Source organism: Emydura macquarii, unplaced genomic scaffold (assembly GCF_026122565.2).
Source record: "Emydura macquarii macquarii isolate MOO-44397 ecotype Brisbane River unplaced genomic scaffold, CSIRO-AGI_Emac_v2 contig_2676, whole genome shotgun sequence".
NCBI lineage: Eukaryota > Metazoa > Chordata > Testudines > Chelidae > Emydura > Emydura macquarii.
In genome coordinates this window covers 5,900,348-5,919,401 of record NW_027132813.1, presented here as the reverse complement: position 1 = coordinate 5,919,401, position 19,054 = coordinate 5,900,348, and the positions used below count along the sequence as shown (strand labels likewise).

Genomic DNA, 19,054 nt, shown 5'->3' with positions numbered 1-19,054 from the left:
TGTGGCTCTAGCTATGTGCCTGTGCAGTAGCATAAGGAGCAAGACCCTTCATTTTATGGTGTGGGTGTAGAGAGCAGACTGGGGACTGTCTCCCTCCCCACCCCAAACAGAGGGGTATGGAGTAGATGGGACCTTGGCTCTGCCCCCAACATGTCAGCCAGCAGAATTGAGCTGGCCTAGGGGAATAACAACTTATTACTTGTATGGACGACTAGCAAATTACTACCAAGTAGGGAGGAAATGGAGCTTCTCTGAGTCTATGTCTACACTTAATGGCAGCAAGTAGCGTACCTAGCACTGCTATAAATAGGAGTGTAGACAGTGAGGCTGTGCGTAGGCAAGTAAAGATATGCCTAGGGGATGTACCCTACCCAACTCTCTATTCATCTAGCAATGCCTCCCACATCTACACTGCAATTTTATCAATGTGGGGTCCCACTGTCAGAGCCAAGCCCCACCACAGTAATGGTCCCTTCTGGTCACTGCGACATGTAGCTACACGTATCCAACATACTGCCACCAGTGTACTGAGGCATATTCCTTCCTTAGAGTGGTGCAATTATGCACGGCCTTATGCTTTAGACAATGCAAAAGCACAATCTAACGCTAAGATTTCACTGTATTTGCAAAATATACTTCAGTACATGCCCTCATAGACTGGTCAGCATTACTCATAATTTAAACTCCACTTCTCCAATTAATGTGCTAAATCCATTTTGTGATGTATTTTTCCATTGACTCTTCTTTTAGGTGTCTTGATTTAGTCACTAATTTGGTAATATGCAGTATAGACTTGACTCTGTGGTGCTTCTACCAGGGTGCTATAAAATGCCCCATTTTTTTCAGGATTTGCTAGCATGCTTTTACTATGTTTTGAACTGAATCAGTGTGCTCAACCAGAAAAATACCTTATTTCTGCAAAATCGCCAAAGCAGCGCTTTTAAGTTTTACTGTGGCTTCACACTGCCAAATTCTGTTTTTTTCTTTTATCCTGTTATAATGACTCTTCCCTAAGAGGAAATAGCTCTCTGGAAAAAAAGGTGGAAGTGAGTATAATTGGTGCAATATTGTGAATTATGCTACTACCCTTATGGCACAAGATAATTTTTGATAAATCAGTAAAAATCATCTTATTGTACAAATGACATATCGCTTTATCCCAGGTATGACTGATTGAAAAGTGCTATATTTGTGGGGAAATCAACTGTGGCACAATATAGTTTCCACTTACAAAGCGCTTTCCTTAAAAACACTTCCCAGGCCATTGTATAAAAATAGTTATATTAGAGAGGTGAACAGCCACTGATTCATCAGGGTTTACAGATGCTAAAGTATAAAATAAACAGACTAAAGCATCATAGGTTTTCCCTCCCCAAAGATACAAAACCTTGTGCAATTTTGGGTAATAGTAACCAAAAATGCTTCTTTTACAGACACAAAAGGGACAGCAAGCATTGTAACGGAGAATACAGAAATAGGTTACAAATAAAAACATAGAACTAACTCAAAACCATAACATTTAATAATTTAGGAATTGCTATACCAGATTAGACCAATAATCCATCTAGTCTAGTATTTTATCTTCCAGTGACCAGCACTGATGCTTCAAGGAACGGTTAAAAACATCTTGAATGTACAATTATGGAATATGCTGGCTATAGGAGAGGTGGTGTAAGGATTAATTCACTAATGTTTGCAAAGCCATATGAGATTCTTAGAAGGAGAGTTCCATAGGAGTGCAAAGCATTATTGCTATACAATAAAATCCATTATCTAATTTATCTATAAGGAGAACTGGAGATAAAATTCTGTGTATCTTAATTGTCAGCTTCAAAGACGTCCTTGCAGAGTACATTGTACGGTTATAGTAGACACTGAAACGTGAATATAAATAAACTGACATTTGCTAACCAGGATATTGAATAATCTCAATTTTATTTTAAACCATGCCATTGAGCCCTTTGTGCCCTGCTCTTTCTCCTGCTCTATGGTTAACCTATTTTGGCTGTAACAGACCAAAGTTGGTAATACATGCTTCAACCACAATGACTGGAACATCCATTGCAAAGTTGCACTTCACAGAAAAAACCCTACCCACTACATATTACTCTTAACAAAATTCATTACCCAGAGTTGCCGTCATTAGGGTTCACCTGCCAGTCTATCCCCACTTTTCAGTTGCTGATAACTTTACAAACATTTCTACTGTGGTGTACGTCATGAGTAGTCAACGCAAAGATGATATTTTATGTTTCCTTTTGATGTGGAGCAAAATACTGTAAGCCATTGGAATGTGAAAAAACCAACCACATTTCCCATCTCAAATTTCCAATCAGAAATTGTGTTCATGTACCTCAGGTAGCTGAAACCAGAAGCTTCGCCCTTGTCTCACAAATCTCACTGAGACTTAGGTCTAGTATACACTAGAAAAGGTTTGTCACTATAGATATATAGGCTAACCCTCCTAGTGCAGGTGCAGCTTATACCGGCAAGAGAGTGCTTTTGGCTGTATAACCACTAGTTCCTGGATGAAATAAGCTATTTTGGAAAAAAGGACTTTTTTTACCAGCATGACTGCATTTTGCCAAGAACTTTTGCTGGTATAAAAGTCATTAAAAATATCACACCCCTAACCCATGCTGTTATACTAGTAAAAGTTTTAAGTATAGATGAGGCCTTAGAAATCAAGCCAGGTTTGGAAAAAAAATATTGTGCAATGTTTTAAATAAGTTAAAACTTTCAGTTAGCTGGTGATGCAACACTAGTGCGGTTTAGAGCAGTGTGGGGCTCTGAAGCCACACAAACAAGTTGTTACTAAAAGCATCCCGGGGTAAATGCATTCCATCCCTTGCTGTTCACAGTAGAACCAGTGCAGTTTCCAGGAGGATGTTAGGGCATGGCAGAAGCCTTCACAGTCAGTGCACTGTTGAACTCAGCTATCTCGGACCTCATATGGATGTGGACAGAGTGGGTGGGTCAGCACCTACTCAGGTACACCAGCCTTTGCTTCCCTGAGGGGATAGAGTGTGTAAATGAGGGGTGAGACTACTGCAGTCTGGGTTGGAGAGAGACTGCTCCCTTTTCAGACCTCTGTGGAGTTCCCCTCTGCAGGCCTCTCACCTCAGGCTTGGGCCAGAATTTGTCCCAGGGACTGAAGGGAAGCAGTTTATGTAGTGTGTAGAGCTTCAGTTATGGGAACCTCAGTTAAAGACAGCTGGTTTCTGAAGGCATCTAGCTGCATCATTCTGCAAGTAGGAATTTACAAGCCACTTAGCTTAATTTCTTCACTTTCTCCCCCATCCCCTATTTTTATAGAAAAATGGAAATTAAATGAGGAGGGGAAAAATGGCATTCATGCAACATTCAGGTTGAAAAATCAAAATCAGACACTCCAATGGCAGGAAATTTCAAAAGCAAAGGTTGCTGCCACTATGATAACTCAGCCCCATTACACTGCTGCATTTATATTCCTGGTTTCCCTTCAGAAATGTAAGATACAATATTGTATATCTTAATATGTAGGCTGGGTAATGGGGCAAGAGTTAATGTTGTGGCAACAGTTAATGTTGTGGCAATCACCTTATGCTTTGGAATTTCATAGAAATTAGAAATGGAAACGACATATCCAATTCAGCTCTTGGCCCCTGCAAGATTTCCTGGTACCAGTAATCACAGTTGCACTAAAAGGCAACCTTTTGTATTTCAGGTACTGTGTTCCTGTGTAGGAATACACCTAACTTTGTGTTTCTTTTACTTTAGGGGGCTGGCGATAGTTTTGTGGGTGCACTGGCTTTCTTCATGGCTTGCTATCCCCATCTCTCCATGGAAGAAGTGATCAGGAAGTCAAACTTTATCGCATCAGTTAGCGTCCAGGCATCAGGAACACAGTCTTCCTATCCCTACAGGAAGGACCTGCCACAGGATCTTTTCTAACTTGTTCCATCAGACGCATGTATTGAACGTAAAAAGGGCCATACTGGGTCAGAAGAGGCAATCATATACATTTAAAATGGCTAAATAAATTGCCTGTATTTCTCTTGCCCCTTTCAGAACACAGGATCCTTGACACGTAAGGGCTTGGGACCTGGGTGTATTCCTATTAAAGTCAGTGGAAAACCTACCTTATGAGAGGAGACTCAAAGAGCTTGGCTTGTTTAGCCTAACCATAAGAAGGCTATGGAGTGATAGGATTGCTCTCTATAAATACATCAGAGGGATAAATAGCAGGGAGGGAGGAGTTATTTAAGTTAAGATAAGAACAAATGGATATAAAACTGGCCAATAAGTTTAGGTCTGAAATTAGGTGAAGGTTTCTAACCATTAAGGATGTAAATATTGATTACAAAAGATAACCATTGAAACTATTACAATTATATCAGTTAACTATTTAACTGATATAATTTTGTGTCCCCCTCCACACCCCATCTCCTCCTCTAAGCCCCAGGGTAGACCCCTAGCCCAGCTCTGTGAGGGAACTCTGTTTCAGCCTCATGGTCCCATGTGTTCTGCAGCAGGGTGCTCTGCAGAACCTGCACCAGGGCCTTGGCCTTCCCGGGCAGCAGCAACAGCATGGCCACGTCCACAGTGGCCCAACACCATCACCACAGAAACAGAGACCCTACACTGCCAGTTAACTGATAAGTATTAGTCTTATTGGTAAGAATACTACTTAACAATCAATCATTTAACCATTAAGTATATTACATCCCTGCTAACCGTAAGAGTGAAGGTCTGGAAGTCTTTCAAGGGGAGCAGTGGGGTGCAAAAAACTTAACTGGCTTCAAGACTGAGCTTGATAGTTTATGGAGGTGATGGTATGATGGCAGTGCCTACAATGGCATGTAACTGATCTGCAACTGCTAGAAGCAAATCTCTCTAACAGCCAGCGATGGGACATAGAACATAAGAACGGCCACGCTGGGTCAGACAAATTGTCCATTTAGTTCAGGATCCTGTCTTCCGACAGTGGCCAATGCCGGGTGCTTCAGAGGGAATGAACAGAACAGCTAGTCATCAAGTGATCCATCCCATCAACCATTTCCAGCTTCTTGCAAACAGGCTAGGGATACTTCAGAGCATGGTTTTGCATCCCTGCCCATCCTGCCTAATAGCCCTTGATGGACCTATCCTCCATGAATGTATCTAGTTCTTTTTTGAACCCTGTTATAGTCTAGGCCTTCACAACAGCCTCTGGCAAAGAGTTCCACAGGCTGTGCGTTCTGTGAAGAAATACTTCCTTTTGTTTATTTTAAGCCTGCTGCCTATTCATTTCTTTTGGTGATCCCTAGTTCTTGTGTTATGAGAAGGCATAAACAACACTTCCTTATTTACTTTCTCCACACACATTATGATTTTATATACCGTGGTCATAGACCATCTTAGTCATCTTTTTTCCAAGCTGAAAAGTCCCAGTCTTAATCTCTCCTCACATGGAAGCTGTTCCATACCTCTAATCATTTTGGTTGCCCTTTTCTGTATCTTTTCCAATTCCAATACATCTTTTTTGAGATTGGGGCAACTAAATCTGTACACAGTATCCAAAATGTGGGCATACCATAGATTTGTGGAGAGGTAATATGATATTTTCTGTCTTATTAGCTATTCTTTCCTAATGATTTCCAACATTCCCTTTTTTACTGACACTGCACACTGAGTGGATGTTTTCAGAGAATTATTCACAATGACCCATTAAGACAGTGATAATGGAGTAACAGCTAATTTAGACCCCATCATTTTATATGTATAGTTGGGATTATGTTTTCCAATGTACATTACTTTCATTCATCGCCATTGAATTTTATCTGCCATTTTGTTGCCCAGTCACCCAGTTTTGTGAGATCCCTTTGTGACTCTTCGCCATCTGCTTTAGACTTCAGTATCTTGAGTAGTTTTGGATCATCTGCAAATGTTGCCACCTCACTGTTTACCCTTTTTTCCAGGTCATTTATGAATATGTTCCAGTACAGACCCTTTGGGGACACCACTATTTAGCCCTCTCCATTCTGAAAACTGACCATTTATTCCTACTCCTTGTTTCCTATCTTTTAACCAGTTACTGATCAAGAAGAGGACCCTCCCTCTTAATCCATGACTGTTTACTTTGCTTAAAAGCCTTTGCTGAGGGACCTTGTCAAAGGCTTTCTGAAAATCTAAGTATACTATGGCCTGGTCTATATTTACCAGGAAATGCAGCAGCAGTCGACAGGATTTACTCAAGCTATGCAAAGGAGCTTGCAAAACTCCCATTGACTTCATAACTTCCCTTTAGCGTGCTGTCTCCACTGTGCTGCGCTGATGGGAAATGAGTTCCCGTCGAAGCAGCACTACATCTTTCGAGGTGGTGGTTTAATTGAATCGATTTACAGATTGGTTGAGTGGGTCTTCACTTCTGCTCAATCAATCTGGATAGATCGATCTGATGGCAGCAAATTTGCTGCTGTCAGTCTAGCCATACCGTACATCCATTGGATCACCCTTGTCCACATGTTTGTTGACACCCCCAAAGAATTCTAGCAGATTGGTTGTACCATGTCCCAGGCAAGGGTTCTGATTGCATAGATGCAAACTTTTTTTCCTAAGACATTCCAGGTACTCAGCTACTAAAGGAGGAGAGAGAGAAGGAAAGTCTTTACTCCCTTCTCAATCACCGATTCCCTGTTAAATTCTATTCTACAGTACAGCACTAGGGTTGCGCTCTTTCATTCCAATGAAATATTGTAGCTCTGTTCCTTGAACCACACATTGTGCATGGCAACCATTACTCTAATGGCAATGCAGAACTTAGTAATTGATGTCTTCAACATTTCCCTCACAACCTTTCATGTATATAAAGTAAAGAGACATTCCACAATATGAATAGGGATAATGAAGTCCATGAGCTCTGAAATTCAATGGCCTCCATAGACTTTGCTGTGCTCTCCACTAATTAAGATTCTCTTAGATTTTGCTGAAGTTTCAGCTCTGCCAGCTGGGATATAGCTATTAAAATGTGAACTACAGTTAGCTTTGAGTTTTCAACCAAATTCCCCTTGTCCTTGCTCTCTGCGGCAAGTGCCTTAGCCCAAATTGTGACTCGTTGACCATCTGGAGACCACATACCAGCATGCAAAAGTTCCATCTCTTCTATAGTCTACCACTTACATCACGGTGAAGCATTGTATGCTGGGTCCTGCAGCATGTACTGGTTATGTTTCTCTATCGTATGATGGCTGCAGTAGGCTCTACACTGTGTCCATTAGGTGAGGGTCTCTGGTTCTGGGCAAGTTGCGGATAAAGCCTTCAGGTGAGCTAGATGTACAGATTAGTTCATTAGCTGTCCAGTGTTCTGGCGAAAATGTTTTCAAACATGCCAAGACGCCTAGTCAGTCTTATTTGGCCAGAAACACAAATGAACTACTTAGTTAAAGAACAAAGCCATCATCCACAATGCACTAATCAAAAAACTGGCTTAGACATCTACCCTCTGCCTACTCACATATACATTCAGAAGTGAAAAATAAGTCCTACATACGTGATCTTGACAAGAAGTTCTATTCTGTATGAGTCAAATCTTGATCTCACTGGAGTTTTGCCATTGGTGTCAAAGCCAGCAGCCTTTAGCTCTATAGGATGCTACATGTCATTTAACTACTTGTATTTCTTCTGCCCACTTCTACCATAGGCTATGAAACATTAGTGCTCCTCCCATCTGTAAATGGTGGTTTAGAATGATTGTAGCAACCCATTCACTGAAGTCTTGTAAAAAAATGTTAATTTTTTATTGCCATGTGAAACAATAGTCAATTTCTTTGATAATTACAGCCAGTTTCACAATGGAAAACACAGACAATGGAATCTGCTATTTTAATTTTTTTATTGAGGACTGTAAAAATAACTCAAAGGATAAATAAATGTTGATGCGATGATCTATGTCCAGACACTAAGAATTTTCTCTCTCTACATTGTTCTCATTCACAATGGCCGTCAAATCACAGGAGGCACTGATCGAGTCCATTTCCTCTCTTTTTAGCACACACTGCAAGATTTCAGAAGCAGCATCCCCGCTCCCCCCAAAAGTCCAACTCATGTATAAATCAAGTCCATTTACAAATCATTGTTCAGATGGAACGTAATTTTTTCTTCTCTGTGAAGAGCACACGTTTGTTCACTGTGGAGAGAAAAGCAAGTTGGTAGAAAAACTCAAATGTTACATTTACAAGAAAAAAAATCCACACCAACACCTCCTGCTGGCCTCAATGCTTAAACAAATACAGAGCGAATAATTACTGGCACAATGCCAATGTTGGCCAACCTGCTTTTAAAGGACTTTAGCACTGAATTCATTTTACAGCATATAACTTCTAGTACACAGGTGTCTATTTTACCCCATGAAGGACAAACATTCAGATTTAAATGACTATGAAAATGGAAGCTTTTCACTCAACAGCTACTTGCCATGTCTAATCGGAGTCACAATCTGCTCTTCATAGGGACAAAGAAAGGTTTTTACGGCTTTTCTACTTGTCTTAGCTCTGCAGAGTCCAGACAGCTATGGGAGAATAAACTGAATTCTAATCTGCCTTGCATATCATCAACAGAATCTTTCTTCAAGTACCAACTGCTGAATCTTTATTACAGGTGATGAATGAACTACAAACTGTGCTTGACTGTAAGTTCTCAACCTTAAGTTAGGAAAATCATTTTACTTGTAAATTTCACACTTTTGATATGGAACTAACTGTGAGAGAATGAGCAGGGAAAACTACAATGCCATTTGGGCAGTCACTTTTCAGAATAAAATGAATTTTAGTAACGGCTCAAACACTGAAAACTATGCAGGAGTGACACTGTACATCATAGAGATAGTGGAGTTAGTTTTCCCAACAGACACACCCTAGTTGGGACTGAAACCTTTACACTGAAGCACTGCAACAATCTGGGACTTTCTACCTCACTGTAAAAGGTTCACTATATGCAGGTCTCTCTGTTTATGAAATATACAAAAAAGGTGTCAAGTGAAAGTGCGTACAGATGCAAAGTACATCTAATATTATACCTGACATCCATGGATGGCCAGACTCAAATTTACCTGACTTTCACACATGCCTCAGCATCTCACTTTCCCTCTGGAATAGGCTATAGGAATTTTTTTTCCCTCCATCAAACGTAAACCATTCTGAGACCATTCTAAGATACCTCCCATTTCTAGTCTATGGGTTGTGTCAGGCTGTCCTGCCACCAAACTCCTGCAAGGCTGGGAGCTCCACTCTGTAGCATATCGCACACAAACTGGATAGGGTTTCTATAGGAGACTTGTGGAATATTCTGAAGCAATAAAAGATAACATGAAATTAACAAACTTTTTCTAACCCAGGAAAGAAATCCCACCACAGCTTAATCTAAGGTTTTCCCTGACATGTGAAATTCAGACTTCAGCCAACATGAATATTTTTAGCAAATTTTAATTAAATCAACTTGTATCTCCAGGAGTCTCTCTCTACAGGCATCAAACTCCTGCATTCTTAAATCAACAGAGAATATCAATGTTAATCCTCCACCAAGACTGCAATGAAAATAATATCCCATATAACTATCAGCCAAACAGTTATATTACCTATTCAGAGTAATGTGATTTTTTTTTCTTATGGTCTAGTTAAATATCAGATTACCATGTGTTTTGCAGCTGGGATCTGTACTGACTAAACTCTCCCATGCTATTTAAAAAAACTAAAGCAGGTTACAATGTCCCCAACTTAGCCTTTAATATGTTAGTTACAAACTGGTGCCTTCCCAAGTAACTCAGACTCTAAGTTACCTTTTAAAATACTTCTTTTTTAAAAAAAAATAGGAACTCTTGGCAAGCGCTATAGATACCCATGAGTTAGAATGAATCAAGCTTTTAAATTAGGGAAAGTTCTGTGAGGGTCAGAGGAACACAGCAGAAGAGTGTAGCAACTTTTCTCCAAGCATGTGGGAACCTGCATTTATGTATGTATTAGACATTTTTTAAATAATAAAAATATTTTAAATAAATTTCTTCTTCAAGTTGTGATGAGTTTACTGCTCTTCTGGTTTAAAAGTGTCCCACTGTGTAGCTCACTGCTGCTTCTTACGAGACAGCCTAATCCAGTAAACTGAGCACAGAAATAGAATGTACAAATTTCCAAATTCTAATCTTAGCTCTGCCTGTCTTGCTGTGCGGTCTTGGGCTATGTCTACACTGCAGCACTAATTCGAATTAGCTTAATTCGAATTACAGAAAGCGATTTATGGAAAGCGCTGCAGACTGTCCACACTACAGTGTTTGTGCTGGTTTCTTGCGTCCACACTGGCCAGCCTTAGTTCGAATTAGAAAGCAGTGCAATGTGGGAAGCTATCCCACAGTGCAACTAACCATAGAGGCTGTTGTGACGAGTGTCATCATCCCAGGATGCAGCGCTGCTTCCCCCACCCCCAAACAAACAGGGGAAAAGGATTTTCATGCTGTTTTTTTACTCCCAGATTGCCACTGCTGCAGGCACATGGAGCCAGCTGAACTATGCTCTCATTTTGACCGTGACAAATACATCGCAGCTTATCCTGGATTACTTTAGAACTGTATGCTGTTTGCCTTTTATGCTCCCCCTACCACCCCTGTATATTGCTTGCCTTTGATTTTGATTCTACAGGTATCTGTAGAATGTAAGATAAATAACAATGCAGTCAGTTAGTATATTAATACAGTGATACAAATGTTTCCATTTCACTGATGGAAAGCATGATATAATGTATCCACATGTAGCACTGTGAATAAACTTAAGAAAGTATCAATTTCCATGACTGGCCACTGAAACAATGTAGCAAAGAATTTCCTCTCACTGCTGGCATTCAAAACACATTCACCATGTGGGGAGGAGGGCGGGTGGTGAAATCTTTCAAAGGGACAAACTTTAAAGGGCTAAACTTTCAAAGGGACAAATCTTAAAGGGACAAACTGCAAAGGGTTTGCTGGGCAGTTAAAACGCATTCACCATGCGGGGGAGGGGGTGTGTGAAATTTTCAAATCCTTAAAGGGACAAACTGCAAAGGGCTTGTCGTGTGTGTATGGGGGGGTGATCGCAGCTTGGATTATAAACCCATTCACCACAGGAAATGAAGATTTAAATCTTCCCGGGGCTGCTTTGTGGGAGGGTACTGAAATGGGGCATCATGGGATACAGTCTGGAGGCCAATTAATTTGAATTAAGTCCCATTGCGTCCACACCCACACTAATGCAAATTAACTGATGCGCTTCAGGCACTAATCCACTTGCAGAGGTGGTTTTATTAATTCGATTTTAAAGGCTCCTTAATTCGCATTAACAATGTGCAAGTGTAGACGTGGGAGTAATTAATTCAAATTAAGGGACTTTAATTCAAATTAAGCCACCAGTGTAGACCAGGCCTCAGGCAAGTCACTAGCTCACTGTGTCAGTGTCACAGTTTGTAAAAAGGGGTTAATATTTACCTCCTCACTCAGATGTTTTAAGGAATAGTACAATGGTTTGAGCATGGAAAATGCTAAGTATTACTCTGCTTGAACTGGATACATTCTATTATATTTGACTAAAGAGAGAGTGCATCTTCCAGAGAGCATCTAATTTCTTCCAGAAGTTCTTACCAATAGGATCATATTTCAGCAAGACCAATTTCTCCTGCAGTCGGGCTCTCTTGAGGTTGTAACAGAAGCCTGTCCCTGCTGCACTCACCATCCTCACAAGGATGAACCTAAAATGACAAGGGACATCTTTATGGCCAACAGCAGATGTATACAGTGGTGGTGAACACTGGTTTTTAGTCAATGTCTGCACTGCAGAAATTCCCCTTTGCATGTGCAGTTGAGTGAAATGAGACATTTAATGTCACCATTTTTGCCCATTATGGACAATTTAGTCACAATAACATACTAAATTTAGCTGAGATGTTAACTATGAGTTTGATTGCAGGAGGTGATGAGCAACTGCAACTTCAACAGATGTTGCTGATGCTCAATACTGCTAAGTCTGTAAAAGCAATGATGATGCAAAAGTGCTGTAGCTCAGGAGACCAAGTTTTGGAAGCAGACCCTGGTATCTTCCCAAGCCAACCAGCACATCAAACAAGTCAAGTATGAGAGAGGCAGTGAGAGCAGCTTGAAGCATTCACGCTAGAGCTGCTTGGAAATCTCTTGTCTAAAACAGTTTTCTGTTTGAAAAAGGTATTTCATCACATTCGCTTTTTTTTCTCTCTTTCTTTTTAAATGAAATCACATTGACAGGCAAAATTTCCCACAAAAAAATTCAGAACAATTATTTTCATCCCCAAAAATGTCATTTAAAATTTTTGTTGAAATTTTATTTCAAAACTAATTTTTCATTTTGAAATTTACTTTGTGTTTTTTCCTCACCTCCATATTAGTTTTACATTATTTCATGTCTGGAGCATTAGTGCATAAGACGACATGTCATATTCTGTCATGCCATGTCATAAGATGCACTATTTCTGCTGATATGGTCCAAATCAGAACAAAGTAATTTCAAAATGTCAAAATTTCCTGTGAGACAGAAGAGAGAAAAAGCTTCCACTTTGAAATAAGACAGAAAAGATCTGCATACAACTGACTCAGCATGGCTCCTTTTTAGAAAACAGAGGATCATCCTATTTAAAGGCAGGTTATATCCAATAAAATATCTCAGAATACAGAGCCCAGCTGTCCCCTCCATTTGCACTAGCACGGGGACCTAAAGCAATACCGATGGAGTGAGGGACACACAAAAAGGAGAAGCAGAGCTCCTCAGCATATTCCTCCCTTCCTCTGGTATGCTAAAGGAACAGGTCAAAAGGTGGCAAGGTAGGTGGGATAGTCACTCTCCACAGCATCATGCCTTCTCAAACCACCAGATCATGTTCACGCTGTGGAGGGGTTGGGGCAGCAGCCATAGTACCACAGAGGGGAGAAAAGGAGAAACTGGTATGTAATGTGAAGGCAATTGAGCAGCCCTGAAAATCCAAAAGTATTGCCAGTTCTATGGTACTCCTGAGGCTCTCAGAGCATCTGAAGATTAGGGAAGGAAGGTCAAACCCCTTGATCATTTCTCAAGTGGTGATCTCTCCTCTTCCATTGCAATGAAATGATCTGAAGGAAGCACTGCAATGGAAACCCCATTCAATTTCCTATCTTAACGACAATATGATCCATCAAAATTAAGCATAAAAAATTCCTATTTGCTCACACATGCAATGTCACTCCTAACAGCATATTTCATAAGGCTTTGCCTGGTCTCATTTAAAGTCTAGTTTTACATGAAAAAGTTTGTTTTTTATGAAGGGTAAGCCTAGACTTCCCTGAGCTAAAAGACCCAGGCCAACCCAGGGAATGTCCCAGTTTTCCATCATTTCTTCTACACCACTGCAGTTGTCAAGCGTAGCACCTGTAACCATGTACAAGACTCCTTCCCCCATATGTTTCCCACTTCCTCAAACACTTTCTGGTCAATTTCCTCTTTCTAACCCAGTGATGTCAGTATAACCAGAGTTTGAAACTCCTATCTGGTACATGTCTGAAGGCAGGTTCTTTCGGAGCAGGACACTTTGTTATGAAAATTTACAGCCTAATGGGGCAACTCAACTCAGATGGCCTAGTGAGGTCGAGGCAGAACAAGAAGAGAGATTTCTTGTTTTTTTTCTAGGGGAGAGACCCAGAAAGGGAAAGTAAAGGGGCCAGAGGAGGGCCAATAAAATGATGGAGAAAGAAGAGAAGATAACATGAAATATAAAAGAGAAGCACTTGGATTTGAAAATAAATTTCATTTCCTAATGAAGGAAGAGCACCACAAAGACATAATAAAAATGGGAGGAATACGACAAGAAAGCCACAAAAAGCTTTTAGTTTAGTGAAATTAATTGTATTTATACCTCCCCAAGGAAACTTCACCTCATTAGTGGGAGGGGATGATGGCAGAACATAATTGCTATTAAGGCTGGTGTCAAAATGAGACCCTTCTGTTGGGCATGTATTTTAAAACTGCACTTTGAATGTCAAGCCCTGACAATTCTGCAGAAACACCATAAGACAAGAGACACTTCAAACACAGCGGGGGGGCTGGCACCAGCTTCTTTTGGGGATGATTTTTAAATATTCAACAAGCATGCCAGATGGTCCTCTTTCCAAAGACTTGCAGTACAAACTATTACAAATTCATGCAGGAATGCACCTTCTGAGAACCAGGGGAAATTACAGGGATGTTTTAATGACAGTTCGTCAAGGACAGAGCTTCCCTATCACCGTAACCTCTTGGATTTGTATAGCTAAATACCTAACAAATACAATTTTTGCCATAATTGGTCACCTCTCATATATATATTTTTATGCAGTCTTAGCTCCTCACTTCTGGGGGAGCAGAGGCAAAATTTTCAGAGTCCTTTATTTCCTTCCCAGCCCCAAATTGTGCCACTCTTCTTTTTAACCCATAGGCTCCAGATCTATCTTCCTCCACAGCCCATTAACACCATTCTTGAGTAGGGCTAAAGAGAAGGTCCAGGTGCTCAGAACACTGTCTCTTCTGCATTCCCAGCCCAAAAGGAGAATGTGTTATAGCTCTGCCTGCTATAATAGTTACTTTTTTAACTGAAAAGTGATGACGCCCACCTTGAAACTTGTTCAGCAAAAGAGACAAGCAACTGTGTTTTATGATCATTATATACAACAACTATAGACGTTTAGGGAACCATTCTATACTCTACTAGGAAGGTAATGCTGATAAAAACAACACATCCACAATACATGCTTTAGCCTGGACCCCACAGAGGTCCAAACTGACCACATATGCATCCAGATTGCCTCCTCTTGATGAATGAGGCTAAACAGGTAAATGACTATAAGGATCTCTCAGAATTTCGCTCTACTCATACTGTTGAGGGAAGAGGGTTGCCATGGAGTTTCCCCCACAAAGTGCACCATGGGATTGGACTCAACCCTCTGAAGTCACCCAGGGGACAAGAACATCTGCATGGAGGCCCTGTGCTTCTGCATTGTCTGACCCAGCTTTCTGGAGCTCTGCTGCCAGGGATCTCTCTGCTATTGCTGCCTCCAGAAATGCCATTAAAATTAGATCCCCACCACAGAGACAATTCTAGAGGAAAAGTAACACAGCCCCAGGCTCTAGATCTTACTAAAGTAATTCTTCCAGGACTGGTGGGTTGATGTGGACCCTACCAGATCCTGCCTGCACCCAAACAGGGTCATCTGCCCCCCACTGCTATCTCCAGGCAGAATCAACCCTGGGGAATGCCCTTCATGGAGGGCAGTACTGCAGATTTCCCATTCCAGAGAGTGGTGGAGAGATCTAAATGCAGAGGGGATGCGATCTGGCTCCTAGGTTGAAGAATCACAAATACCTCATGTACATTCAGAGATTTTGGGAAGACCCCATATTTGTGTGTCACTGTAGAATGCAACTGTGGGAAGCAGACCACTTGCAATAGCACAAACCAGTATAATGTCACTTACTTGGATTTGCTCTTGGCCACTGTTTTTGGAACACAATGATGAGAGGAAGAAAAAGAAATAAAGTTATGTTATCTTATTTTCCTTTAAATATTAACATATAAAAATTATTACAGCTCTGCACAAAAGCTGCTTTTGGAACAGTCCCAGCAGCCAGGCAAAGACAATCACAGTTGTAAAAGAGATTCCTCTTAGCCTTGTATAGCTAGGCTATGCCAAAATCCAGCAATTTTTTCCATCATATTTTTAAAATCATTTGTGTAGGACCTAGCCCAAGAGGCCCTGGCCTACTTGCACCCTCTAGACCAGTGGTTCTCAATCTATTTACCACTGTGGGCCACATATGCAGTTCTCTGTGTGTTAATGGGCCGCATCCACACAATAGATACACGACCTGTATGGCCCTGAGGATGTCACCTGGGCCGCAGCTGTGTGCTGATTGGGCCACAAGAAGCCCACGGGGTTGAGAACCACTGCTCTAGGCACTACTGCAATATAAGTAAAAAGTATAGCAAAAGCCAATCTACATTGTACAAGCAGAGCTCTTGTTCAAGCCCCCAGTAGTTCTTACTCCCACTTAAGATTCATTCAAAATACTGCTAAGATCAGATCCCTTGCCTGTTACTCTTTCACTTCACTCTCAAAATCCCTCCACAGGCCTGTTTTCCACCCCATAAAAGTTAAAGCTTCTTGCACTCACTTTTAAAGCCCTTCTTAGCTCTGCCTTTCTCTCTTTACCTTAATCTCTTAAACCCCTCAAGCTCTCTAGCAATGATACCAGCCTTAAACACTCATTTATCCACTTCTCCCACCAATATGGGCATTCTGCCCCTTCCCCAAAGAATGCCCTCCCTGAACTGACACATAAGGCCGCTAGCCTCATCTTCATCTCTCTCTCCAAGGCCCATTTCTGCTATAACACCTACAAGAACTTGGACAACTAATAATGGGTTGATGTACACCCTGCCAGATCCTGTCTCCACCCAAACTGGGTCATCCACTCCCAACTACCACCTCCATGTAGAATCCAATCCTGGGGAATGTCCTTCATGGAGACAGTACTGCAGATCTCCCATTCCAGAGAACAGAAGAGGGATCTATAAGCACATGAGCTTATGTTACCTTTTCTTTTTTCTTCCTTCATTGAAATTGTTACCCACACAAAAATATTTTCTTAAATTAAATTGGAAACTCTTTGGGGCACAAACTATCCCTCACTATCTGTGTATAGAATCCTCAGTACAACGGGCCCCCAATTCAGATTCTGTAATACAAGTAATAACACAGCACAGGCACTGCCACAACACAAATACTTTCCCAAAAGTTACCTTACATTGGGCATACAGGTTTCATCTGTAATTTATTTGTATTGCAGTAGCACCTAGGAGCCCCAGTCATGGACCACAATCCCAGTGTACTAGGTATGGTACAAACACAGAACAAAAAGATGGTTCCTGACTCAAGGATCTTAAAATCTAAGTAATGCCGTTAACCGTTTCCTTTCCTTTCCTTCTTTTAACTAAGCATTTCTTTCACAGCTGCTGACAGTAGTTCATGAAGTTCAGATATTTTTTCCTCCTTGCCCTTTAAGATTTCAATGCACACTTGGGCCTGTTCTGAGCCAAACCCCGGATTACAATCCTCGCCATCAAACGGCCAAAGCATCCTTTTATTTTTAGGATGACTTAACCCACAGGTGAACTTAGACTGTCATTAAGCATGGTTAACCCTCTGATCACTCGCTCACACCTGGGCCTTCGAACAACTCCTAGAGCGACAAGGCTGGTATACAGAGAACTGCTCGGTTAGCAGGAGGGAAAGACCAGCCAAGCCACACGGGCACGGGCCGATCTCTTCAAATGTTACAGTCACTGCGGGTGGCAGGCAGCCTAGGCGCTGCTGGAGCAGGCAGGGCGCTGGGTTGGGTTGGACTGGGCTGGGCTGGGCGCCCTCAGGCCACTGGCCTCTGTCCCGCCCAGCCTTAATGGCCTGCCTCGGGCTCCGCCGCCCCGCGGGTTCAGTTTGACGGGGTGGCAGCGGGGCCCGCCCAGGCCAGAACTAGTCCGGAGCGATCAGAGCAGGGAGCAGCGCACGCGCAGCGAGTCTCCCGCCGTGACCCGGCCCGTGCCTGGGGAGCCCGCCCCAGAACCCCGCCACGTGGTTCCAGGCCGCGCTGCCTGCTGGGAGATGTAGTGCCGGCCGGCCGGGGGCAGAGCAGTCACCCGACCCGGGCCCAAGTGCGTCCTTGACACCGTTAGGCCCAGGCCCAGGCCCAGGCCTCCCCCCGCCCCAGCTAAAGGCAGCGGCGAGAGAGACCCGCGGAGCCGCATCCCCTCCCTACTCACAGGCGGGCACCGTCAGGAACATGGCGCCTGCTCTGCCGTGCGCTGCCTCGCCTCCTGCCCGCGGCCGGCCCGAACCCGCCTCCCCCCACCACCAGGCACCGCCCAGAAACCGCTTCCTGCTTCCGGCCGGGGACCGGCCCGGCCTCCGGGCAGACGAGGAATGGGCGTGGCTTCTGGTGATAAAGCCCCGCCCCTACCCGCTGCGCGCGCACAGCGGCTTGATGCGACTGGCCGCCCTGCTGCGGAACCGTCTCTTCCCGCCCGCCCGCCCGCCCCGAAGTGGCTGGTTCCCCTCCCCCCGGCCGGGCCCGGCCCATAGAATGCAGCAAAACGGGCGCGTGGCCGTTCCGGCCAAGCCCAGCAGCAACAGCCGCCACATCCACGTGCTGCGCTGCGCTGCTGCTGGGACACCCCGCCCCATGTGTGCAGTGACCGCCCAGGCCCGTGCACCAGGGGCCGCGGCTGTTAGGTATCAGGCCTGGGCGGCCCGGTGCTGGGCCTGGACCCGGCTGTTCTAGCTGCTGGAGGGGCACAAAGGAGCGGAGCCCGTGTCTCCTCCCAGAGCTCACCTGGCTTGCGGGGAGAGGGCAGGGCAGAGCAGGGCAGCCAGCCCGTCTCCTCGGCGGTGGGAAGGCAGGGGAGTAGCTGACTTCACGGGAGAAGTAGAGGCCGGGAACAGGGTTATATATAAATAGATTGTTAAGGCCGGAAGGGGCCAGGCTGATAATCAAGGCTCACCTGCATAACAGGCGGGAGAAGCTGCCCCAGTAACTCCTGCATCAAGCCCATCACCGAAATAAGACTCAGACCTGCTGAGCTGGGGCAGGCTTATGTGTTCTGTCCTCTAGGCTTACTCATCCTTGCTTCAACCACCACTCAGCACTGAGTCAACAGTGATTTCTGTCAAATCTTCCAAAACTTGCTGTTTTTCTAAAAGCTGCAGCTACTGGAGTCCTGTGATTACATGAGAAGCTCAGCTTACTTTTATTTATTTTTTTTAAATGAAACTTCTGGCTCTCATGGTGGTGCTGAAAAGCTTAGAAATGTGACACCTTCCTCCTACACCTCAAAAACAAAACCCAGAGTTTTTATTTTGTTTTGTTTTGATTTCATGATGTTTAAATCAATCTTGTGATTTTTGAGACCTAGCTCATCATTTTTGAATCTTTGTGGTTGGCAATACTATTTTAAACACAGAACCTTTTGAGTGAAATCATAACAAATCTCT

The 19,054-nt window shown here is 43.0% G+C and overlaps 2 protein-coding genes across 4 annotated transcripts in view; one reads left to right on the top strand and one right to left on the bottom strand.

Moving 5' to 3' along the window:
- Nucleotides 1-8,054, top strand: part of RBKS (ribokinase) — a 108,866-nt gene extending 100,812 nt beyond the window's left edge. For all 3 annotated transcript variants that reach the window (XM_067564792.1, XM_067564789.1, XM_067564788.1), the window contains one exon: nt 3,760-8,054. In XM_067564792.1, coding sequence (XP_067420893.1) covers nt 3,760-3,933 — 174 coding nt within the window. In that variant the 3' untranslated portion in view covers nt 3,934-8,054. The remainder of the gene's footprint in view (nt 1-3,759) is intronic.
- Nucleotides 7,836-17,952, bottom strand: MRPL33 (mitochondrial ribosomal protein L33). The gene is made up of 4 exons (XM_067564793.1): nt 17,827-17,952; nt 15,485-15,503; nt 11,618-11,724; nt 7,836-8,146 (listed from the first exon to the last, which is right to left on the bottom strand). The coding sequence occupies exons 1-4, from the start codon at nt 17,846-17,848 to the stop codon at nt 8,097-8,099; spliced, it is 198 nt and encodes a 65-aa protein (XP_067420894.1). The 5' UTR covers nt 17,849-17,952; the 3' UTR covers nt 7,836-8,096.
- Between the last annotated feature and the right edge of the window lie 1,102 nt (nt 17,953-19,054).